The 25,619-nt window shown below is 42.5% G+C and overlaps 1 protein-coding gene across 3 annotated transcripts in view; it reads right to left on the bottom strand.

Moving 5' to 3' along the window:
* Nucleotides 1-25,619, bottom strand: part of LOC119648012 — an 87,663-nt gene that overhangs the window by 3,931 nt on the left and 58,113 nt on the right. For 2 of the 3 annotated variants that reach the window (XM_038049412.1, XM_038049413.1), the window contains 4 exons: nucleotides 7,474-7,723; nucleotides 2,309-3,082; nucleotides 2,100-2,248; nucleotides 1,723-2,036 (listed from right to left, as the gene is read on the bottom strand). In XM_038049412.1, the coding sequence (XP_037905340.1) occupies nucleotides 1,723-2,036; nucleotides 2,100-2,248; nucleotides 2,309-3,082; nucleotides 7,474-7,555 (1,319 nt within the window). In that variant the 5' untranslated portion in view covers nucleotides 7,556-7,723. Of the gene's footprint in view, nucleotides 1-1,722; nucleotides 2,037-2,099; nucleotides 2,249-2,308; nucleotides 3,083-7,473; nucleotides 7,724-25,619 lie in introns of those variants that run through there. The other variant, XM_038049414.1, reaches the window with a different exon arrangement.

Raw genomic sequence — 25,619 nt, 5'->3', positions numbered from 1 at the left:
TTTTTTGCCAAGAGCTTCAGCCAATACCTCCGACCCGCAGAGGAAAGTCTCCTGCTAGATGTAGGAATCTAGACGTTTGCTGTTAGTTTAACTTAGGGCTTCAGCCTCCAGCTCATCTTCGAGTTGAACGTCATTTCTATATATAATCAATTCGCTGATTAATATGGAACGCAGGATCGGGATTGTCTTTTAAATCAACTTCGGCTTTTTCCAGCGCAAGACTGGAACCATGAGTAGTGATCCATTTCCTTGCCGATCGCAGCAATATGGCAATTTTGTTTCTTCATCAGTGCCCCTGACAAGGAGTCCCGCAATATCTGAACGCAGAGCGTGACTCTTCTGATTTGTCCCGCAGTCTGCCGTTATCAGGTTCAAAACTGAATTTACCACAAAAGCAGTTGGAGTGCAACATCCTCCCGAAATGCCCTCCATTGCCACTTTGTCTGTTCCAAGACCGTCGATGAATCTCACAGTGTTCACCTTGGCGACGCCCCACGCACAGGGAGAGCGCCGCGTTGGTGCTCGCCAAGAGATAGCGTCAACCACTTTGAATGCGGTGTATTTATGGCCGCTTGCCGAGAAATCTTCCAGAACTCGCCGCGCGTCCATCGACGGCACCAGTGATTCCGATACGAAGGTAGGGTTGGGGATGCTTCCTTCATAGTATGAATGCCGAAACGTAGGCGTGGATCCCGTATTTAAAACTACGAGTCCTGTTATCGCCGCCATTTCCAGAATTTGTTTTCATCTAGAGTCTGGGTGAGGCATGCCCAATTTAAATGCCCTAGCATTGAACTCACTCCCAACCAATATCCGCTCTCCCGTACCCAAAATAGATGCTGAGGTTCGGGGATCGAAGCTTCACTCCGCGCTAGAAAAAACAGATACGATACGCAAATGAAGACAAGTGACCATAAAATGATGATCCCTGTAGAGGTTAATGTGAGCGCCTCTCTTGTTTCGCAAGTCGACTAAACTACTAAATCTTCTGCTGATCGCAATATAGTCATCGTCATTGCGGCCCCAAGAACGTGTTCCTCCGTCACATCCGAGTAGTGTTTTCAGAGGCCCCTTGGTATTCAGATCGCCCATTAAAATAGCAATGTCATCTCTAGGAAGCCACTCCTGGACTAAGTTGCTCGTAGAAAGCCTCCTTCTTCTTTGCATCGTAAGTCTCCGTTGGTGTGTAACATTGTACTATTAAGATGTGCCTCATACTGCACCTGGAAATTTACAGTTAGCATTCTATCTGCTACCGGTTCCGAGGAAATGAGAATTAACGTTTAATTCGGGAAAATTTGTCAGAATACAACGCTACAGTGCCACAAGGGTGCTTCCTGGAGTTCCACGATCTTTTATCTCGCTCAACTTCCGAATCTCCAGCATGAAATTCTTGCTGAAGTTGGAGCAAGCGCGCATTCTGGGAAGTCTCGATATCGTCCTCGAGAAGCGTTCGCATATTCCGAAATCCAGTCATAAACCGCGGACGAAAGCAGGTCGTAGCCGAAAGATCGGTTCGATTCTAGGAGAGCTGTTCATATGTGCCCGAGATCTCTCGGCTTTAAATTGATCAAGCCCCAATTGCTTTTGAACTCTGACCTATCTTCCCGAGGCGTATGCATTACACTCCACTTACGACATCGGGCCTATTTAATTTTTTTGCTTGGATCGAGAAGTGGCCTCCACTCGAAATTTACTTTAGATATAATTAATTTTACTTACTTGGATAGTAATAGAATAACTGCTGCCAATGCAAAGCAAACAACAAAAACAATCAAAATTGCCAATAAATAGTCATCACTGATGTCGAGCCAGACCTCTTCGTCGCCGAAGAGCTTGATGTGTGGCAAAGAAAGTATCCAACCGATACCGCCCCAAACGAACTGCCGGCATACTTCACCACGTCCTGTTGAAGTGTCCCGAGTCGCTATGATCACAGCTGTGTTGAGGAGGGTGAGTGCAGCCAGTGGGAATATTTCAGCAAATAATCTCAAAATGAAATATCCATAGTAGGTTGTATCTATGTCACCGATTATCTAGAGAAGATATAAGAACGGGGAGTTAGTGGCAATGTTTGACAAATAGTGAGGAAGTTGTACCTTCATGCATTGACTTTCAGCTAAAACACTGCCAGGACTGTCATAGGGATCAATTACTTCACATTCCACCATCGGCTTACATTTCATTGGTTTCTTCATGCGAATCATAAACTGTGCTTGAGCCTTAGGAATTTGGCACTGGAAGCCCTCTGCAAGAGTTCAATGAAAAGTGTGCATTAGATACTTCAATTGAAAAGGGATAATCTTACCTAGAGGATAATTACACCATTCTGCACTGTGCGTATCATTCTCCTTATTTGTCGCACTGCCCAGGGTAGCGTGGATCGTCAAAGCTTCTGTATCTTCTGTGTAAACATGGCACCTATCAACCCGTTCATTCCCTTGTTCGTCACGTTTCCGTGTGCAAATATGGGGTGGCTCCACAAACACACGTTCCACTGCACTTGCCTCATCACCGGTCAAATAATCATCCTCGACCTGGCGTTTGAGTTTTGAGCTCGGTGTGCTCTCATCATAGTTCACTTCGTAATCTGCTTCTGAACTGGTTTCCATAGGCGGTATTGGCGATCCCTTGAGCCATGGGTCATACATGCTTTCAAACTGACTAGGATTTTGACAGGTGTATGAACAATTGGTCAAAATCAGGGAACCGAATTTCTCCTTTTCCCAATGGAAACATGTTCGTTCTTCTGTACATCTCTCCTGGAAGATGATTGCACCTTGTGCGTCGCAGCCAAAACTGACTTGTGGTCGACGGGATTCAAAACGTTCAACGGACGGTATCAGGAACAGGCAGCCGTAGAGGATTATTGAGATTATCAGGCAAATGGCGATCAGTATACGCAGTGATCGGCCATATGTGCTTGCATTTTTCGCGGCTAGTCTATCAGCTAGAGGTCCGGCTATCAGGGGGCCAATTATGGAGACTAGTGGAACGATTATACTAATGAGACGGTATTCGTCGAAATTGAGGCCCAGACGTAGAGGTTGTAGGGAATTTAAGACGTGGATATTTGCAACTCCTGAAATAAAAAAATTTATTAATGCATTTGGGAACAAAATTGACGAACTGTTTTTTTTCTAGACCGATATTAAGCTCAAAATGTGAGTGACATACTAAAATTAAGAAAATAAAAGATACAAAATTTAGCGTTTATCCCATTCAGTAGCAAGGTCCTCTCGTCTTGATCGAGTAAGACAATTTTTTGTGACAGGTTTGGTCCGTATAGAATTGAGAACCTCAATTCCATACGGATTGCTTGACTTCGATCCATAATACTATCCTAGTTGGCGGAAATAGACTTAGAGGGGAGAACTCTATTTAATAATAATAATCGTTGGCACAACAATCCATATTGGATCAGGGCCTTGAAGTGTGTTAGAGCACTTCATTCAAGACCGTAACGGTACACTAGGAGGCAATGTTGTCAGCATTGCGCTCGCCCGAGATTATTACCCTGATTTGACTCAGGTACTCATTCACAGCTGAGTCGACTGGTATCCGACGGCAAATCACGATACAAATTCCACTGCCACCAGTGAGATTTGAACCGCGACCTTCCGTACGACAGCCTTGCGCTCTAACCACTCAGCTATCCGGACACAACCTAGAAATAAAAAAATATGAGTTGACCGCGCGCGTGGAGCCGTAAAACTCGCAAGCTGAGTACCACGATCGGGAGGGCAAATCAGCGGAGTTTCAGTATTGACGGATGGATCTTAGCGGTCAATTTTTCCAACTTTTTAGGGTTTTGGTTATAGTTCTCCATTCGACGCCGGCCAAGCAGGATGGTCTTTTGGTCATCGCTCAAACCGTCAAGTTACTACAAATAGCACCCAACGTGGGGCGCGCAATCGGGGCGAGATATTTTTTTTAGCTTACTTTGATGTATGCCCTCATTGTTTGATGCTTAAGGTTAAATTTTGTTAACAGTGGGAAGCCTCTAGCTTAGATTTAAAATGATTGCAAAGATATTACCAGGGCAATGAAAACTATGGTGAATCTTTTTCCCATTCATTTGAAGATAAAACCGAAAGTAGCTTATGATGAATATGGGCTTGGTACTATTGGCACATGGGAAGACGTCCAATCGTACGGTTATGCATCTATATTGAAGCCTACTGCAAACATCACGGACTCTAATGCCTTCCGATCCTATGGTTTCCAGATTTCCAAAACTCAGAGGTATTCTCTTAAAACCCGGATATCGCTGGTAAAGAGGAGACAACCTCGTCAATGGTTTAGCTCAGGGATCAGAATCACCATTTGGTGTTAAGCCATCCACAGTTAGTTGTGAACTTATGATGTTACAAGAGTTAATCCAGCCGAATAGAAAAATATGAATTTCTCCTGGCAAACTCCTTAAAAAGGGGGACATGAAAACCGTATTAATATTTTTCAATTAAGAATCTGCGTTTCCTTGCCTTCTGAAGACGTTCTCAGATTCGTAAAGACCTGCGAATGCCACTGAATAGGCGATTTAAAGGACAATATGTCTAATAAAGAGGTGTGAGTCCTTGGAATTGCGGCTCCACCCGCTGAACTAACTTAACCCAGAAACTTCAAGCTTTCCTAGGTAGACGAATTATTCTGCAACAAAGACATTCTGTGAACGGCCAATAGTTAGCCGAGGGCCTGAATAAATTGGCAAAGTGTTGGATCACGTCCATTGGTTTTTTTTTAAAAAAGAAGTAAACAAGAAGAAGAGGATGCTATTGATGCAGATCTCACCCTGTAATCAACTATGATAAGCGAATTCCTAACTTTATGGTGTAAATACTAATTTATACCGCGAGATGATTCTACCATTAATTCGGTAAAAGAAATTTCATTAACGAATCTATCACCTAGATCAAAGGAAGATGAACTTCATTAGGAGAAAAGGAATTGAATTTAAATCTGTAATATTAGTAATATTTACAGCTGGATGGAGATTCACGATTGGATGAAAGGTAGCTAATGCAGAAAGAGCTTCAGGATAACCTTATCGGATAACTAACTAACTAGAATCTCCCCGCTTAACTTATAGATACTTTTTCCTCCTAGTGAAAATTATGCAGAACATGGTAAGGATATGGTCCTTAATAGTAATAAAATCGTTGGCGCAATAATCTAATTGGATCAGGGCCTTGAAGGTTGCTCTTTCAAGACCGTAACGATGCACTGGGATACACTGTAGGAGGTAAGGTTAGCATTGCGCTCGTCCGTGATTATTACCTTGATTTCACTCAGATACTCATTCACAACTTAGTCGACTAGTATCCGATATCCAGTCACAATAACAAATCCCTCTGCCATCAGTGAGATTTGAACTACTACGACAGCTCAGCACTGTGCCATCCCAACATAGTCCTTGCACCACTTAAAGTACTTTCAACAAAAGGAATTAGCGGAAAATCCGATAAATTTCTGGAAATCCAAATTTACAGGCCCTAGCGCAGAAAAGATTTCCGAAAACATTGCAAAATTGGATGAGGAAGGGCTTTTTTCAAAGTGACGAGATCGAAATCACGACGCTTTAGCCAAATCGACCTTCACAGCGCCACTGAGGAAGCCCTAAATGATAGCTTAAAAAATACTGTCATAATACTAAGATTTTTAAGTGTTTTTTTTTTTCGAATGTAGAGTTTTTTATAAGACCCTACCTAAAATTGTTTTTTTTAAGGATGGAGGGATCCTAAATCCGCAACCATTTGACATCGGACCACACCAAATGGAGAGCAACTAACCCCCCTTTTTTTGCTCTACAGACCTCTCTTTTCCAGCTTAGCGCCCAAGTTATCAAAGAAGTGGAGATAACTTACCGTTTCGTACGAGGGCAGAAGCAATTTGTCAGACGCTGCCTGAGCGATCCGCTCATGCTGCTCCCAGGGCAAAGGTGAAGCAGCGTCTGACGAGTTGCCTTCACCTCTGAATCATCTACTTAATATCTTTTCTCTCAAAGAGCAGATAACGCAGATAGCAGAGACCAAACCAGACTAGGGTAAGAAAAGGAAAAGAGGAAGGTAGTGATGGAATTGGAGACTGCATCCTACACCGAACATTTATTGCAGGTTTTCCTTGGTATCGAAGAGATCAACAGTCTAATAAATCCGTAATTAAAAGGAAGAAGACCCACTAGTAATACGGACCATACCAACTTGAACTACCATACTGCTGCAGTGTAAATTCAACGGTCTCGAAATTTTACCTTGGGACTTATTTACGGTCATAGAGTTAGCACTGGTATGAATATGCATTTTTAACTACGTACAGTTGAACCATAAAGTCAAAGATTTGTTGGCATATTGACATAATGATTGCGCCCAGAAAGGCATCAACAGGTATATGGGCCATAAAACATAGAATTCTCTAAGGATTCGAAGCTCGAGTTGAAGTATTTGTGGAAGCAGACCGAAGTATTTAAAGTAGAGTTCAAGTTTTCTCAATTCTACATTTTACAGAGGCCTGGAAGATAACAAATATTTACGTAGGATAAGACCTTGGCAACCATACTCTACCCATATTATTGTATTATTGGAAACAAATTTTCTAAATTATAATTTCCGTGAGCAATTGAACTTAAAATGGGATAGATAAGAGTGGATCTACTTATACGGAAGCATTGACCTGCGTAGGCGATTATTTGAAAGCCTTACTTTAATCTATTTGCACTATTTGTGGTTTCAATTAATCATGGTTGTCTCCCCATATAGGGCTCTTTAATAATAAAATAGCTTCCTTCTTCAGCCGAGTGTCAGTTGCTAAAAGGCCAGGTGTCAGATAGACCTTATATCCATTAGTGTAAATATTAAGCAATGCGCGGCACCTGGATGAAGGAATGCTAATGGATGCTTTATCTTTTAAGGCTTTATGTATAACAAAATTTCATCAAAATCAGTTCATTGTCCACCCGGTTGTTTTTTTGAAATAGGTGAAAATCTTTAGAAGACACTGGCCTGGACACACTAGTGTGTAGCCATTAAAACCATGCCCAGCGGAGGGCTCATTTATTTCACTGAATATAGATGCGTAGAGTTCCAAGTAAAAAATCACAATTAGGATTTTTGCAAGGTGGACTTAATTCTAATATTAGTTATAAAGAGTAGGATCAAATTCTGAAGGTCTGATAAATTGCAGAAAGAATAATGCTGGCACATTGTGGTTTGTCGGTAGTCGACGATAGAAGCCAGGTGCGATATTTTGATGACTCTGCGACCACCAAAGCTACCCGAGGATATTATAGAAATGAGATAAAAGGCTACTCGAAAAATGTTCCAAATTCATAAGAGTTTCGGTAATTTATGAACCTTTCATTATTTTCTTGCTAAAAATATCTAATCACTTTTTTCTGCAGATCTCACACTGATGAAGGGAGCAAATGGTTCCCGAAATACGGTGTATATGGTACTAGAATAAAAAATATTTCCTTACCTGCAAAAAATAAAAATAGCACCGCTTTCAAGGACACCATATTTCTATTAAATTTCGGTGTTTTCTCTTTCGTAGCACCCATTTTTGTGTTTTGTATTTCACCTTATTCGACTGTATTTTCAATTCGTGAATTATTTAACTCGTTTGGTTTATTGCAAATCGAAACGTTTCGAGATTTATTGTGTTGATATGATTACTTCACGTTTCCATTGTTTTCAAAGGCTATTGGTAGTTTTCGGCGCTACACTGACTGTAATGAGAAAAGAATGAGGAATATATAAATTTAAGGGTGGTGATAGATGGAGATTTAAAAATTTAAAAACAGCAATGGGAAAGTATTTATTTGATGTTGTGATTTTTTTTAACAAATTCAACTTGAAACAAATCAACATTTAAAATAAAACCCATAAGAAGACATTTAATAGCTAAAAACTGAACGCAAAAGCAGTTGTGCCAGACTATCAAATCGGTTATAGCCGAGGATAAAATCGGCTGGGCTATAAACAGCTTCTCTGCATATAAATCTCCAGGCCCAGATGGCATTATGACAATCATGCTACAGAAGCAGCAGGAAAGGGTTGTGCCGTAGCTTGTTGAAATTTACTGGAGCTGTATCTCTTTAGGATACACTTATACTGTGGTACTACAGTCCTGGTTTTCATACCGAAAGCGGCCATGAGCGGTCATGTGTCCGCGAAGGACTTTCGACCAATCAGCCTCACCTCTTTAGTGCTGAAGACCCGTCCTGGATATCCACTTAAGGATAATTATGGAGAGATCACCTTTTCCTAAGTCCCAGTATGCCTACTCTCTCCTTCTAACCGTTCTCCACGAGATAATTGGCACGGTTGAGCGGTCACTGTAGTACAAGTAGTATACCCTAGTTGCCTTCTTCTATATAGAGGAAGCTTTCAATAACGTTAGTATCAACGTCATCAAGGAAGCCTTGACCAGTATTGGATTGGATGGGTATCTTGCGCATTCGATTATATCCATGCTAAGTAACAGGATAATCCAGTCGGATCTGGGAGGCAAGCACTTCATCAGAGCTGTGAACAGAAGCACGCCCCAGGGTGCGCCATCTACCTGGTGCTATGGTTAATAATAATGGACGAAATTTTACCAATATTAGACAGCAGCGGAGTGAAGGTGGATGCGTTTTGCACAGTATCGATTACAAGAGTACGGAGTTCATGGATATTGGTCTATTAAAAATATCAAGATGCTATTCACCACCAAGACAAGGATATTATTCTACCTGCCATGGCTGAATGAACAAAGATTGGTTGTTTCCTCCAATGTAAAGTATCTGGCTGTAATCCTGGATCCAAAAATAAATTGGAGATTCAACATAAAACTAAGGGTTAAGAAGGCCTGTATAGCCTTCTATGTCTGTAAGAAAACCTTTCGCAAAGAAATGGGGTCTTCGGTCGAGGATGGTTCTCTCGTCCAATCCTAACGTACGGCTCCATTGTATGATGGCAGGCTTTGAGCAAAAAATAGGATGAAGCTTAATAGGATTCAAAGAACCGCGTGTGCAGGTGTTACTGGGGCTCTGCAGTCCTGCCCGGCAGATGCTCTCAATGAACTCCTGCATTTCCTCCCCTTAGACCTCCACATTAAATACGTTGCAGCGTGCAGTGCCGTCAGGCTACGTGAGTCCGGATGCTGGGTAGCGAAGTCCTACGACCACAGTAACATCCTAGACGAAGTACTTCGGAAAATTTGGACATTCCCCCACGGACTATGCCACACGCAAGCTGAACTTCACGAGAAACTTTGCTGTGGACTTTCCAACCAGGGTAAAGTGGAAGACCGGCGTCGTATTCTTTACCGATGGATTAAAGATGGTCTGTGGAGTTGGCGCGGGAGTTTTCTCGAATTCACACAGTATATCTAATTACTCGCACTACTTAGTAGCCACGGACCTTAGATGGTGAAGGCTTACGAGCTGTGCTAAGTCAAGGAGGATTGCTTGATGCTTCACTACTGTCCTCCGTTCCCACCTGAGACCAAGGGGTTTTGGCGAGAAATCCCGTGGGGGGGGGGGGGGGGTATTCGGCTGGAGAAGCTGACTGCCGAACGTCAAAATGGGTGCTCGCTCTTCGTCCCAGTTGCGTTTCTCCCTTAAAGAAAGGCTTCAGCCTGTCTAAGGAGACCGTCTTGACATGACTCCAACGTTCAGCTTGAATGAGTGCTTTCTACGCTCAAAGGCCCTTGTATGAAACGCTTTGTCAACCTAGGGAATACTTCAGCTGTCGAAAAATCGACTGCGACTGGGATATTGGTCTTTGTGACAAGGGACAAAGCATAGGCGATGAAGTTGTCTTTTCCGGACATATGTTAAATGTCCGAAATAATCTGGCCTATGAAGGTTAGAAGCTAAATTTGCCGAGGAAACGGGTTTTTGCCGTAAGGCAAAAGTGAATGGGTTATGGTTTGTTATCAAGGTGAATGGTCTGTTTTCGAGGGAATACCGCAAGTATTTGATGCTCAGATATGCGGCTAATCAGCTCAAGTATATGCTTTATTTCCGTTGAGCGGGATTCAATTGCTTCAAGAAGAAACTCAACGGCTGCCAGCTGTTCTGGCGAAGAGCAGGCTCCACCGCGATATCTCAGGCATCGATGAACATAGCTAGGGGTGCACCCTGCTGAGGAAGCGGTGAAAAATGTCGGTGGGGGAAGGGACCAAAACATCATCCAAGCAGACGAAACAGATATTCAAGTTTTGTAGTACAGAGAAGTTAAATGCTTAAAAGGTTTGTGCCGCATTGCACAGAACAAAGATCATCCGTGTCCGAAGAGACCAAAAGGTGTGTAAATTACTGGTTTTGGAATATCTGTTGGTGGTAGTATCTGTTGGCGAGATCCAAGGTCGAAAAAACACGACATGGAAGCGCAATTCGCTATTAGGCTTGGGGAGATGAACAATAGCTGTTGAAACGTCTGCATATACCCTGCTTAAGAAGTTCTTCAAACTTTGGTCGGAAAGGACGCACCTTTGAGAAGATTGAGGAGCCAGTAGTGTTGATCTGCTGCTGAACATCACGCTTAATTGGCGAGGAGACACTATATTCGGTAGTAATGTTGTGATATTTTTCGAGGAGCATGCAGATATGTAGATCAGCAACGTCTTAAAAAATAATTGAAAGGGCCTTGTTGTACGAGCGGGTTGAAATTTTTTCTGGCGACCCAAGACAGATGGTGGGGTCTATCAAGAACCTAGGCTGCATATTCATCAACAGCGCATAGTGACACTGGAAATCTGTGTCTAATAAGAGGATCCTGATGTCCGTTAAAATGAACGGGAAGGGAAGGCTGTATGCAAACCAAGACTTACGTCTATTTGCCTGTAGCCGTTTTTATAGGCGTGGAGTTTGCTACCGCTCATTGTAGCTGCTGTGGAATTAATTTGTTGGGTCTGATAATTGGAGGACCGAGACATCCTGCTGCGCTTGGGGTAGGCGTCGCCACGTCCCCCAGCGAAATTAATTTTTTGATTGTATTGCGATAAATCTGCATTGTTTGGCACAGTTAGTGGCTTTGTTTGCAAATCCGCCATGGTGTTAGCCAACGTCGGAGTTCGATGCGAAATGCACCATGAATTCTCTCGAAGGCCTAACATTTACGGCCGCTGTCAGGGTGGCTATATTGACCGTGAGAGCAGCTATTTGACATGCCCATTGCTTGGTGCTGTCAGGGATGTGAAGCAAGTGTCGCTCTCTTAACACTCTTTTCAACTCCTGCAGTCTTACATGCAGTGGATTTGGGTTCGGAACTGGCGAAAAATTATTCCAATACTCTTACTTTATTGATATCGACTTCAATTGCATCTCGGATCTTTAATTTTCTGTAGGCCATCATAATTTGAAATAAGATAGATTCTCTTGAAATCAAAACTGAAAAATTTTCGAAAAATCTGAATTTCTTCTAGGACCAAACGCTAAGTATTGGAATTGAATTTTTTTTCGTCTGAGTCATTGATTCAAAATTGATCTCTCAACTTCAAATCTATGATTTTTTCTTGGCTCTCTGCTAAACTAAGAATAAGAAGATTGTAATAAAGATATTTTGTCTGTTTTCATTCCCTTTGTGAAGAGATTGATGAGCTTTTCCAATTCTGTTTGTTTTTCCTTCTGATATGTTTGAAAAGAGGCATATGGACTTCTCAAAGATTGTTTAGTTGCCCTTATCATTCACACATGTGCAGTCCGGCATGTGTCTAGTGGTTGTTGGGCTGGGCCATGAGGTCAGAATAGATAAAATATGGTAATTCGATTTAATTAATTTATGTCTCCCTAGCATGGATATTTTTTTTTTAAATTTTGAGTGATTCTGCTAATCAGTAGTTTATTCTTGGGATTATTTTTGATACGAATGTACCAGCAAAATTTATAAATTTATTCTTTTCTTCTCTTTCAACAACTATTTTGCTAGGAATGCAGACCCATTATACCAGAGAATAATGAAGAAATAATTCCACTTTCACTAGAAGCCATATGTGAGGTAGCCTCAAGAGTCCAAGAAAACCTAATCTTCATCTTCAATTCCAATTAGTATTTTCCCAAACTCCCGATATTAGGATTTCCCAATTTCTATCATTATTTATTGTCTGCAGCCGTGCCATCTTCTTCACTCAGGAAGAAGAAATATCGCGAGATGGACTCCATATGTGCATCTTATATCTATTTTCAGACCATACCATTCATTTTGACTCCATTTAAAGATGAAATTCATTCATAAATTTATTTGTTCTATTGAAGAAGATGCTTCTCTTGAACCCTAACCTTTCTCGCCCGAAAGATTAATGTAAGTTTCTTTTTTCGCAGCCGAGCATAGACCCTGGTTAGACTATAAAATGCTTTCAATATGGGTCCATTGGCAAGATCAATTACTACAATAACATTCCATTCTACTTAAGATACGAGTACGCTCGGCAAAGATACTCCATTCAAACAATTGTGATATCATCGAGATGTAGCCACATGGATGACTTCAGAAGTGGTTTATTTCGTTTGAATTTAGACATGGGGACGTGTTGGTGAAGGTTTCAGATCGATTTTGGGTATGACGGAATCGTGAGGAGCTCAAGGCATGCAAATGTAATAAAAGTTGCCCTTGAACGTATGGAAATAGCAATTGCTTGGCGTGCTGTGTGGATTATAGTTTGAAACTCTTGGATAAATTTGTTCTGACTGGAATCATTGAATTGTTAATGAAATATTAGCATCGCAGTTTTCTGACTATGCTTAAATGGAGGTACGGCTCACATGACTAACTATTGTGTTGAGTGTCTGATTAGTTAAGGTGGAGTTATGATATAAGACTTCTGACTTAAAAAAAAAGATGTTTCGACCCTTACCACCACCCCAAAATCATATAAACGCACCAAACATTCATATACTTGTTTCCAGAAAACAATGAAATTAACGTTAAATTGGCAGTGCTGTTGGGTCAAGTGTAGTAGCACTCCGTAAAAGAAGCTGCAGAACCAGAAAGGCGAAGAAAGGACTCTGCAAAGAAGGAGGGCTGCGAAGTTACCCTAACACCTCCTGCTAAGGCGGTTCAGACGGACGAGGTCGCGGAGAGTAGCAGGATAAGCCACGAGCTTCTAAGCATCCTGTTCAAAAGCGATCAGAGATGTTCGCTAAAGTGAGTAGTAGGATCTCCTTTAAGTATAGCAATGTGCTGACTAGGATGGCAGAGAAGGTTGCCTTGTATTAGGGCATAGCTAAGGGGCTGATGGGTGCCAAAGATGGTCATTCGTCACAGAGCATAGCAATGTTACCCACGGCAGACAAGCGACAGACCGACCAATGTCGGCTGTGGAGAGGAGCCGCAATAAGGAGGCGTCGCCTAATGAAGTAGCGCAAGTGGTGATGCCGAAGGCTGCTTCTGGATTAGGAGTCACGATGGACTCGATGAAGTTCAGAGGGGTGGCCTTAAGGGTGCAGTTTGAGATGAAAAGAAGAAAAGTTGTAGAGAATCCGGGGACATGTTTTGTGAGAGATTTAAGAGGGAGGTAAAAACTATAAGTTGGCCAATCTGTTTTGGCCTTGAAGCAGTTAGCAATGTAATTCTAGAGGGAATTCCAAGTGTACTTGATAGACTGATATCTTCTGAGCGAGTTTAGCTATAGGACTAGATCGCACGACATGGTTCCTGCATGCTTCAGGTGCCTGAGTTACGACCATAGGGGCACTGAGTGCAAGGCAAAAGATCAGTTGTGTGGTCGTTACTCGCTAGGTGGATATTTAGTTTCATTCTGTAGCACCGAAATATGCTGCATGAATTGCTTTCTTCGGGGATTTCCAGTCGGGCATATGCTACGGGTGATGTTGTGCCCTGTTCACTCCGCTAGGGTAGCTATGGTTAATGTCCGCCATTGAGTGCCAAGTCGCTCACAATGTTACAGTTGAATTGTGACTACTTTCATCATGTTGCAGAAATCCTGGGCACTCAATGGCCCTGCAGACATGCGGATATTCGCTGTTAGAGGGTCGGCCAAGGCGGCCGTTGTCATGATATACATTTAGATTGTGGCTGTTTTGGAGTGTATCTGTCTCAATCACGGGGCTTTTGGGATGATGATTTTGCGTAAGCATGTACTGTTCACCCATAGATGACCTGGAACAGTATATCGTGTACCTGGATTAGGTGGTTCCGCATCTTCCGGACGTGAACGCGAATGTGGTTTTTCCTATTTGGCACATTTAGACTGCCCAGCGAACATCTTGTCACCGTGCTATACGTAGGGGAGAAATTTTGTCTGAAAACATTTGTAAAACACGACTTGTGGACTTTGTTCAGTGAAGGAGATTGTTGGACTTGTAGACTCTGTCCAGTCATTGAAATTGTTGGATGGATGTAGTTACCATGCTCCTGTTGAGGTCGTGCTGGTCGCTTTTGCTTATGTTTGTGAATGCAAAAGTGGAATTGTTGAATGAATGGATGTATCTAAGTGTGATTTCGCGGTGTTTCTACCGATTCAAATATTTGAAATAATTAAAACTTGTTTTTTTTCTGTCCGCTAGTGATATTTATTATGATTGCAACCAAAGCAAGTCTTCATTATTTCAAATGAATAGATGTATATTGCGAATGATGATACGCTGAAGAAGCCGAAACGGAGGGCATTCTGAAAAACTGCTGGGGTTGTTTTGCTCTTTCGAGCAGCAAGGCACTGAGTTTACGCGTATCATTCGTGCGTGATCTCAAAAAATCGATATCGCGGTCTCAACGGAGAAAATCGTCGCGATATTGCTTAAAGACAGTTTACGTCGTCCGCTTCTAGATAAGTCAAACAGTGAATTTAAAATATCAGAAAACAGTGACATACTTGGGAGGCATCGCGGAACGTATGTGCTTGCGCCCGCAACTGATGGAGCTCAGGATGTGTTTGACTAAATTGATAACACACACACCGATTTAATCAAACGCGTCCTGAGTTCGATTAGGTGCGGACGCAAAACGTGTGATGAAATATGAATGAGGTCCAAACAGAAGGGTTGCTATATCCATAAATGTTAAACTCTTCCTTGCGTTCTTCCTACCCACTGTTGTATCATTTTGCGATACAGCGGAGGAAATTGCTCTACGCCTGTCGGCAAATGGCATTGTTAATGTTTTTTTCCGTGTGTCACACGATTTCGACCGACACCATGGAGACATGTGGAATGTTCTTCCTCTTGATCTAGAGGTAGTTTAGCGGTCCACGGCCTAAAGGATGAGGAAGGCATTCCTTTGCTGTAAACGTTTTTGTGATTATCAGGTGGAGTGGTTAGGGCCGCTTCGAGGAAGAAGTTGTTAGATGAATGCTACATCTAAGTGGCAGATTAGGTGTCACAAATGTGGGAAAGGTCGGGTCATATATGAGTGCGTGAAATGTGTATTCGTTAGAGGAAATTCTATCCTGGACTCTGGCCTAGAGATGGGTTTCCTCCTGAGGGGCCATGGTAGCTTGAATGGGTTTCTTTTCTCGGGGAATCGTACCCCAGTCAGGTTTATGTTCTGTGTGGGGAAGGTTCAGAAGACTGGTTTCATCGGTTCTGTGTCTGTCCAGCACACTGTGATATTCATCATGGGAACTGGAATGGCGCTCTGAGAGCATATGTTCCAGAAGAATTTTTGGGGGCTATGTTCTCGGTTCGGTTATTTGCAGTTGCTTCCCTTGTGAGAGTTCAACTATGGAACCATATCGTGGGCAGAACTTTCTATGGGCTGCGCTGTATAATTCGGTTGTCGTACCTTTATTTGCGGCGGAGGTGTTAGATAGGCCTTGTATCTACTGGTATGAATGCTGAGCCTGCATTCTGTAAAAAATCTGATTGTGGTCTCCTAATCAATTCGTGTCCGAAGAAGACGCCTCAACGTCAGGTACTCGTTTAACGTTTACGTTTAACTCCCGGGACCTCCATATCCTCAGAAGGAGGGGAAAGCAAAGATCTTAATCTATTCTTAAAACTACTGAATGAGGAAAAGTTTGAGGGACCAAAGTGTTGTAACATCGACAAACTCTTGGAATCAGGGAATGGAAGTAGATTTCAAGCTTCGTGGGGGGCATATTGACGATGCGTGTATTATAAGAATCGGAGCAGTCCATCAGGCCCGTCGAAAATTTGAAAAATGTGCATAAATCGAAACAGGTTCTACGTTGTTGTAGGAAGGGGAGGTTAAAAGAGCGGAGGCGGGAGGAGTAGCCCGCAAGAAGAGGAAACGGATGAATTTACATTGCACCTTTTCAAGAGCAAGACAGTCACAGTTATGAGAGGGTGAGCAGAGCACGGGGCAGCACTCAAGGATGCTTCTAACGAGGGAATTGAAGAAGGGTTGGAAGTAGTCAAACTCAGAAGAGGACCTTAATATGAAACTCGACAATTTTGCAGTCCGATTGGGCACTAAGGTAGCGGGTGCTGAAGCGGAGCTCAATGTCGAAAATGTCTCCGAGGTATTGAGTGTATGCTGATTTGATAAATAATATCCGTCAAGGAAGTAGGAAGAGGGTGAAGATTTGAGCAAGTAGCACATAGAGTGATACTTTCTGACGTTAGCGCTAAATCATTAGGTTAGTAAAAATAAAACTAGGTAGCTTGCTCCTACACAATATATTTTAATAGTTAGTAAATACGTATTTCGAAAGCTACTTACTCTCTTCCTCAGTACTTAAGCTACCTTATAATAACTATCATCAGGTTAGGTTTCTAGGTTTGATTGAATTGAGAAACAGTCCGTAGGCGACGATGTAGTGGAAAACAGTTTAAGGTCACCGGCATAGAGCAAGCAGGCACAAGGAAGGAGGAGAGGAAGATCGTTAATAAAGAATAAGAACAATAAAGGGCCCAGAATAGAACCTTATGGAACGTCATAAGAGTAAGAAGGAAGGATGTACAGCCACCAAAAGAGACGCGGCAGAATCAATTGAAAAGGTAAGAGGCAGCCCATGTTGGACAAATAACCGCTGACATACCGTTTCAAGGTTTTAGAACAGAAGAGGAGCGAAATAGCGCGGTAATCTACAGCAAGATGGTGATCGCCACTTTTGTGAATGGGGATAATGAGAGCCTCTTTCCATAGGCGAAGAAAATGTTCCCTTCGAGGCTCTTGTTGAAAATAATTAAGGGAAGGGAAATGCACTGATCAATTTTCATCAAAAAAAAGTTAGGAAGATCGTCGCGATCAGAGTCAACATTTTCATCAAGGCAAGGAAATGGGTAAGGAAGGAAATAGCAGGAGATACGGGGCAGGCTGCATCCATTATTGAGAGAGCGGAAGAGGAAGGAGAGGAAATATAGACTAAGGAAAAGTAGCAGTAGAATAAATCACAAGATAGGAGGGGGGGGGGAATTAACAGAATATCCGGAGAATTAAATGAAAGAAGATAGTTAACTGGCCGGAATCAGAGGAGAGTGCGATTTAAGGGACTTAATTAGAGGACGGTACAGATGTTCAAGAAAGTGGATAAAGGAAAGGAAGAATTAGAGGAGTTATTGGGAAGGGAAGGAAGACCGGTAGTAATAGATCAACAGAGCATTGGAAGGATAAAGTCGCCACAGAGGATGAAAGAAAGGGGAACAATACGCTTAGCGTTTTTCATAATCTGTTGAAGAAATCTTCGTACAGGAGAGAGGGCTAATGCAGGGAAAATATACAAAGGATATGATAAAGGGACATGCGTTTAGCGGAATGACTTGTAGGGTGACGTAAACGAGGAGGTGGGGAACAGTAGTCATGCCAACCTTGGCGAAGCGGACCATTAGCGATTTTGGAGTCAGTTTTAAAAGATCGCAGTCGCGAAGACAATCGGGGGAAGCAAGTACCAGATGAGAGTAACTTTCGTGGAGCTCGAAATATAAAATCCTATCATTTAACCAGGTTTCAGTAATGCAGATGATGTGATGTTGAAATGCTAAGGCAGATGAGTTGAAACTTGACAAGAACCCAGGTCCTTAGACATCTTACACTTTGGTAAACAAGTTTTATATTTCGAGCAGGCGGGCGAACCGGAGATTCTCTCGAAATTTGAAGGAGGGTTGGAAGTAGTCAAACTCAGAGGAGGGACCTTCGAGATTTTCTTGAAGTTTGGTCACTTGATAAGGCTTGATGAGACCCCTTGCGGGCAAAAGGAAGATTCGGCGATGGGGTCCAAGTCCTGGGGATATATCATTTTGAAGGAAGTTATCACTCGGTCTGGACTCTGATTGAATAGACGTCTTCGATAAAAATGGAGAGAATAAAAATAAAGCTAGACAAGCGGTCCTACCAATGAGGTTCAAGAGCTGATGAGCAGTGCATTCTATTGTTTTACAACACAGAAGTGTGACCTATCTAAATTAATTTCTGGACGACCACGACTGCACAAAATTGGAGAAGCTGGGTTACTTTATTACCAAATGACTGCCTGCTGAAGCTTGCAATAGTATCTTCTCTTATAGAAGGTGAGAACGTGTCCAGCAGGTAATTTTCATTGCACAGGAGAGCAAGGACATATAGAGCTAAAAAGCAATTGGAGTTGACCGCATCTTCCAATGTAACCGGCGCCTCTAGACTCACCGTTTTGCGGTTAACATTGGGACTGACGTCTACAGCGTTTATGCTTACTGCTATAAAGAATAACATTAACTCTTTACGTCCGACTAGTTTACATCAGACAATCAGTTGCTCGTGCATGGATGCACATACATATGTAGATAAAATATTTTATCGAAGGGCACAGTTTACATAATATTGAGTGCTACACCGCTTGTCTTCTCTATCCATGAGTTTTGTCGACCTATTTTTAAAATCGTGATTCTAGTTCCATTCTAACCTTCCTCATGTGCATGTTATCAGCATACAAGTTACTAAATGGAACGAGTCATGTCTACGTGCCAATAAATCAAACGAACAATATCACATGGACCGAACTGTTGTTTCAACTCCATGGCCCATAAATCAGTAGCCAGTCGAATACGGAATGTCACGTATTTGAAAAGACGTTTCTTCATAGGCTTTCCATGCATTCTCCAGCACAACAATGCCCCCAGAGGAGAAGTTTTTAACTTTTTCACGTGATGACTATACTCTTCCATGATCTTGCAGAATCGATTGACCTGATCGCCAAGTCAAGTTCAAGAAAAACCTGTTCCAAAGCTTGTCAATATCGCGAGCTCGATGATGACGTATAGGAAATCATGGTTTGCAGAGGAATACTGATGATCCTTATTGCCATATATGACCCCGACGCTAGTTAGTCGATAAAAGGTAGGAAAGATCGGGTACAAGTTTCCTTTTTCAGATGGAGCCATCGTGGAAATGGTGTGATTGTTTCTACAGATTGCAAGTATGCGGATCACGTAGTAGATGTCTCATCAATCCCAACTGTATGTCAGTACAAGTGGGTACCTTTCTGAACTCTAAGCAATTACTTCCGCTGATATAGTCATAGATACACTTATGGGGCTATTTATCCGTGACCATTTTCTTCGTCATTTCTTCATATTCCCAACAAGTTGTCGGATCGTTTGATCGCTTATATAATGTTTAATATCCAGCCGTGGATTCTATTACATTCTATGGCTCATTGGATTCAATTCAAACAATACTTGGTGGTGATACCAAAGGCGGATGCGCGGGATGGGAGGCAGTCTCGTAACGGCAAATCTCGGCCTTCTGCTTCTATTCAATTTGAATGAGTGATCGGCGAAATGTCCGAGGCCCTGATATTTTACATATCTCCATGTTCACCTTAAGACGGGGCCCCTGAGAAATTACGTAAGCCGTCAAAGTGCTAAGCTAGCGAATGGTGTTATTCGTGTTGACTCCGATGCCTTCTATTTGCCCGGCTAGAAAGCCAAACTGGAACAAATGGAAAATGTAAATTCAACTTTTCGCCGGCAGTTTTTGTTTTCAGTTTCCTCCCAGTCGCCTCTTACCTAATGTGGACTTAAAAGGTAGCGTAAGTAAGTTTATGGAGTGAAGAGTGAATTTTTACTATTTGAAATTCAACGAGATACACTCCACTACCCCAACGTCTTCCAGTTTTCAGGCAACGCTTTATGTACATATTTAATTGTGGCTTGGTGCCAGCCACTTTTGTTCTGTAACTGGTTTTCTGAATCTGTTAGCGCTTCAAGATACGATTTTATTAGGTTGGCGGATCATGCAAAAGTTGTGCTCTGTTTTGGCCTGAAGTGGCCGTTGGAGAGCTTCTATGTTTTTGGCGGTATCGCAAACAACTGATGATCATCTTCAAATGTTAACTGGATTCTTGGAATAGCAAAATCCGGCTTTATTTGGTATCCAGATCAAGTTGTTAGTTCAATGCCAAGGAAGTTAAAATCGATGTAGTCAGATAAAGTTGGGCTCAATTTTTTTCTCCAATTGCTACCTTGCTTTCCAGAAGTCACAATCAAAATTGCGATAAATGAAAACGAAGACTAAGCGCACATGTAAAAACTAACTTGTGGGTAGAATCCAATGGGTAACACCATGCTCTGGTCATTATAGTGTAAACATATCTCGTGGCTTCCATATTCAGATACTATACGCTTTGTGATACCAAACAGTCTTTTCCGGGGCTACTTTTGAAAGTGTTGAACTTATTTTTATGGAGGAAAGAATTGGAAGAAGAATGATTCACGGGAAACTAGTGGTGTTACCTACCATTACTCTAGGTCTATATGTTGTTCAGGGGTTGGAAATCAAAAAGCAAAAATGTAGTCGAAAATACCGATCAGGAGGCTCTACAAGAAATTGTCAGATTTCCGATCAGCCATTTCCTTCCATATGTATCTGGAGAGAGACGTGTATGGAGAGGTTTCTGCCCGAATCGAGTAGGTAACAAGGAAACACCCACGCTTAGAACATGAAACCAATATGAAGACAAAGAAAAGATTTAATGTTTCAGGAGTCTATTAGCGGAAGTCGATATCTAACAACCTTATTAGTGGGAAATTTGACCAGCCAATATTATCTCTAATACCCCCAGAGATCATTGAGAGACACGCCCGCAGAGTTATCACCAACTCCGTCGAGCGGAGAAGCGACTTCTCAGACGGAAGAAGGAAGCCTGGGAGAACCAACAAGTCTGTGAACTCGAAAAGTACAGGGAGCAACTGCACCAGGCGTGCAAGTTTTACCAAAAGTCAGCAGGATGAAGCCTTGTACACCTCGATGCCCATCGACAAAGAGGGAAATCTGATTTCCGACAGAATGGGCATATTGGAGCAATGGGTTGAAACTTTGATGAGGTACTGAACAACCAGAACATCGGCGAGTTGGAGGTCCCGTCAACTGAAGACGACGGACAAATACTGCCACCACCAAGTATAGAAGAAACAGTCCGTGCACTCCACCGGCTTCAAAACCATAAGTCGCCAGGAGCAGCCGAATTGGTTAAATATGGAGGCGACCAAGCACACCAACCGGTCCATCAACTGACTCTCCATATATAAAAGGGGGGATATCACATAAAAAGGGGGATATCACGAAGTGAATCAATTATAGAGGTATCACGTCATTGAGTACCATCTATAAGATATTTTCCGCTATCTTGTTAGGCCGGATAGCCCCATACGCCCAGGACATTATTGGCCCATACCAAGGAGGCTTCACTCCAGGCAAATCAGCGACAGATCAGATTTTATCTCTGCGGCAAGCGATGGAAAAACTGCTAGAACATGGCCATCAGTTACACCATTTTTTAATCTACTTTAACATCGCCTATGATAGCATAGCCAAGGTAAAACTCTACACAGCCATGAGAAAATTCGGTATCCCGGCGAAATTGGTAAGACTGACCCTGAACAATGTGCGAAGACGCAGCAGGATAACTCTGGAGACCTTTCAACATCAACAGTCTACGAAAAGGAGATGCCCTATCATGCGTCCTCTTTAACGTGACCCTGGAGAAAGTGATTCGCGATGCAGATGTGAATGAGAGAGGTACCATCCTCTTCAAGTCCACCCAATTACTGACCTACCTTTTGTTTATTTATTTAACGGACAAAAAAAGAGTATAAGTAATTACTTATTGTCCTCAGGTGGAGGAGAAAGCAATAATTTTATCCTATGCGTAAAATTACTTAAAGTAGAGAAGTTAAAAGGACCAAGCTGTTGTGGAATGGGAGTAGACTTCGAGCGCTACGAAGGGCCCGTTGAAAATGGATGCGTTACGTGTGTTACAATACGCAGGACCGCAGGTGATGTCGTGAGCAGCAGAGCAATCCATCAGACCCAGGAAAAGTTTAAACAAGTCGGGAAATCGGAAGCTTGATGCTTCAGGTATAAAAGGTTTTGTGTTTCTATATGTGAGGAGCAGAACGCAGTTCTCCATTGGCTGATAGCATTGACTCGAGGTATTTAAATCGCTCAGTTCTGTTAGCGGTAGGGACCTGCTCAGAGCTGACCGATTTAAATATCTCGGATCAATGTTATCAGGCAACGGAGAACTGCGTTATGAAATTTCTTCACGCATTAACGCAACCTGGATAAAGTGGCATTCCACAACAATCTACCGCAATGTCGCCCGTCCTGTCGCCTTCTATGGATCTGAGTGTTGGCTGACTATAAAAGGCAATGAACGGCGTCTTGAGATAATGGAGACGAAGATGTTGCGTTGAACTAGGGGCGTGACACGTTTTCATCACATCCGAAATGAGGATATCTGCGATCTAAGCGACCGAAAGTCCAACCGAAACAACGGTGGGTTGATACGCTAGATGGGGACTTAAAATCCTCGTGATTACATTCAGATCTGGCATTTAATAAAATAAAATAGCGAAACCGATCACGACGAGCCGACCCCGCTTGTTAACCGGACAAAGGCTGAAGAAAAAGAAGAAGATGTGAGGAGCGATAAGTGCCTAACAGCTCCTTGTCAGATAGTTAAAAATTCTATTGGCCTCTATTTTTAAGAAAGCGATTTGAATAAATCATTTGATGGAAAGCACTGCATTGATAATAGCCAATCTCATACGCTTCACACTCGAGATTCAATATTATTAGCAAATGTGAAGAACTTAACCTACAACAGATACTAAACAGGGGTGGGGGGAACTAGATTCTTCATGAATGAAATTTTAATATTTCACTTGAGTGTCAATTATTCTCGTTAATGATGACGTCAGCTTCTTATTTCTTATCTTAGGATCCTGTTAATTCGCACAAAGTTGATAAGCTTGAACTGCTATAATTTTGACACTAATAGTTGGAGTTTCATAAAACTTGGCATGCGTATGCACGATACTATGCCATATGCCGGTACAAAATACTAGGTTCTCCTACGATGAACTTAATGAATTTCTAAAAGTTGGTAATATACAATTAGTAAGTTTATTTGAATAGATATTAGAATGCACCCCCCTGATTTTTTTCGGATTTTTGGGTCGGGTAGTTTCCGAAAATGGGTCCTGTCTCACTTTAAGTGTGTATATTTTAACTCCTTGCTCACGCACTTTGCAATTCACGTCAAAACTAATATCAGATTCGGAAAGTACTAATCGAGACCTTTTATTCGATACCCAACATGAAAAACAAATTTTACATCCCCCCTTCACATGTATGGGGAGCCCCCCTTTAAACTGGACGTAAATTGATGTCATTCACTGTATGCGAGGAGGAGCGAAGTATAAAGCCTGACAGTTTTGCTGCTCGATCGGTGACTTCCAGGCAATGGGTGTCAAAGCGGCGCTTATTGTCGACTCCGAGGTCTCAAGTGGAATTTAAGCATAATAAGGAATGTCCGTTAAGAGAGTAGGAGAAAGAAATGGGTGAGGATTTATGCGAGTATCATATAGAGTGACACTTTCTGACGTTTAGCGCTAAACCATTAGTCGAGTAACAACGAACCAGTGTCTAGGTTAGATTGAAGGGAAACGCAGTCCATAGGTGACGATATACAAGAAAACAGCTCAAGGTCGTCGGCATAAAACAAACAGGAACCAGTAAGGAGAGGAGCGAGGGAAAGTCGTTGATAAAAAATAAAAATAACAAAGGCACCAGATAGATGCCAGAGGAGGGGGAGAAGAAGCGAGAAGTGCAGCTGTCAAAAGAGACGCGGCAGGATCGGTTGGAAAGGTAAAAGGGAAGCGATAAAACAAGTGGCATGGGAACGCTTAGAGACGAGAGTTTGGATAGGAGTATCTTGTGGTTTACAGCGTCGAAGGCTTTAGCGAAATCAATTTAAATGGTATGTACTTCTTGCCGTGAATTTAGACATTTGACGACAAAGTTAGTAAAGTCTAACAGGTTGGAGGCAGTGGACCCACGCTTAACAAAGCCGTGTTGCTCTTTCACTGTGTGGTGGCCAAAGTGGGTGGACAACCAGTCGCTGACATATCTTTCCAAGATTTTGGAACAGGAGGAGAGGAGGCAATTGGGAAGATGATTCTCGGTAAGCGTACGAACGATCGCCACTTTTATGAATGGGGATGATGAGAGCCTCTTTCCACAAGCCGGGAAAATGGTGCCCTTCGAGGTTTTTGTTGAAAAAAAGAGATAGGGGAAGGGAGATCGATTTACCAGTTTTGAGCAAAAAGAAGTTTGGAAGACCATCGTAGCAAGGGCCGACTTGGCATCAAGTTTGCCAATGAGGTACTCGACAAGAAGAGGGGTAAGAAGGGGAATGGTAGGCGATGCGAGGCAGGCTACATCCACTAACGGGAGGGATGCGGAGGAAGGAGGGGAAACATAGACTGAGGAAAAGTAGGAAACACAGACTGAGGAAAAGTAGATAATTAGGGGGAGTTAGCTGAGGAGCCAGAGAATTTAATGGACGGGAGGATAGTTGGTCAGGACAGCGGGAGTTGCGATTGTGTGATCAGAAAGGTTTGAGGTTTCCGCGTTTTAATGAGTCTTCAACACCGGCAAAATATTCTTTTCTGAACTTACGTATTAAGGATTTGACTGAAGAACGCAGAGTTTTGAAAAAAAACTAAGTCAGCATAGGTTCTAGAAGACAGAAACTTTCTCCTCGCAGTATGTTTTTGACGAAGTTTTTGTGGACTTCAATGGTGAACCAGACAGGATAAGAGCGTAAGCACTTAGGAGAGGAGGAGATGTAACAGGGAAGAAAATCAGATAAAATGGTATAGAAGGTGTTGATTGCTTGGTCACACGTTAACGGAGAGAGGAGAGAAAGAAGTTTGAAGGAAGCTATCACTCGATCAGGAGAGCCATCCTTTGCAGCTTCACACATGAGAGAGGTGACAAAGTTGAATTAGCTTTGCTTCTGATATATACCAGAATTTCGTGGGACGTGATAGAGTACGCTAGCTTCGACACGAACAGTTGTTTCGGCGGCGAGGCGACATTCAGTTGGGGTCCGGTCGGGCGGCATGAGGTCAGGAAGGCCTGTGGTTCAGCGATGGCGATGCACAGGAGGAAGTGTGTGATGGCACTAATGCAGCGACAGTAGTACAATCGCCAGAAGTGCGTAGCACAGCCGATGCTGAGTAGAGAACATGTCCCTCGCATGGAAGGAACAACAATCCGAGATGTACAGTCTACCATATTCCAGATCGAGCAGGCGGCGCAAGATCTTGGGCTGCACATTAATGAAGGCAAGACGAAGTACATGGTGGCAACGTCAGCACCAAAAACGAAAAAATGAACAAAATCAAATCGCACTGGTCAAACGAAAACAATGAAGATAGGAGACTATAACTT

This window comes from Hermetia illucens, chromosome 2, assembly GCF_905115235.1.
Source record: "Hermetia illucens chromosome 2, iHerIll2.2.curated.20191125, whole genome shotgun sequence".
Classification (NCBI taxonomy): domain Eukaryota; kingdom Metazoa; phylum Arthropoda; class Insecta; order Diptera; family Stratiomyidae; genus Hermetia; species Hermetia illucens.
This window is presented reverse-complemented; position numbering and strand designations above follow the sequence as displayed.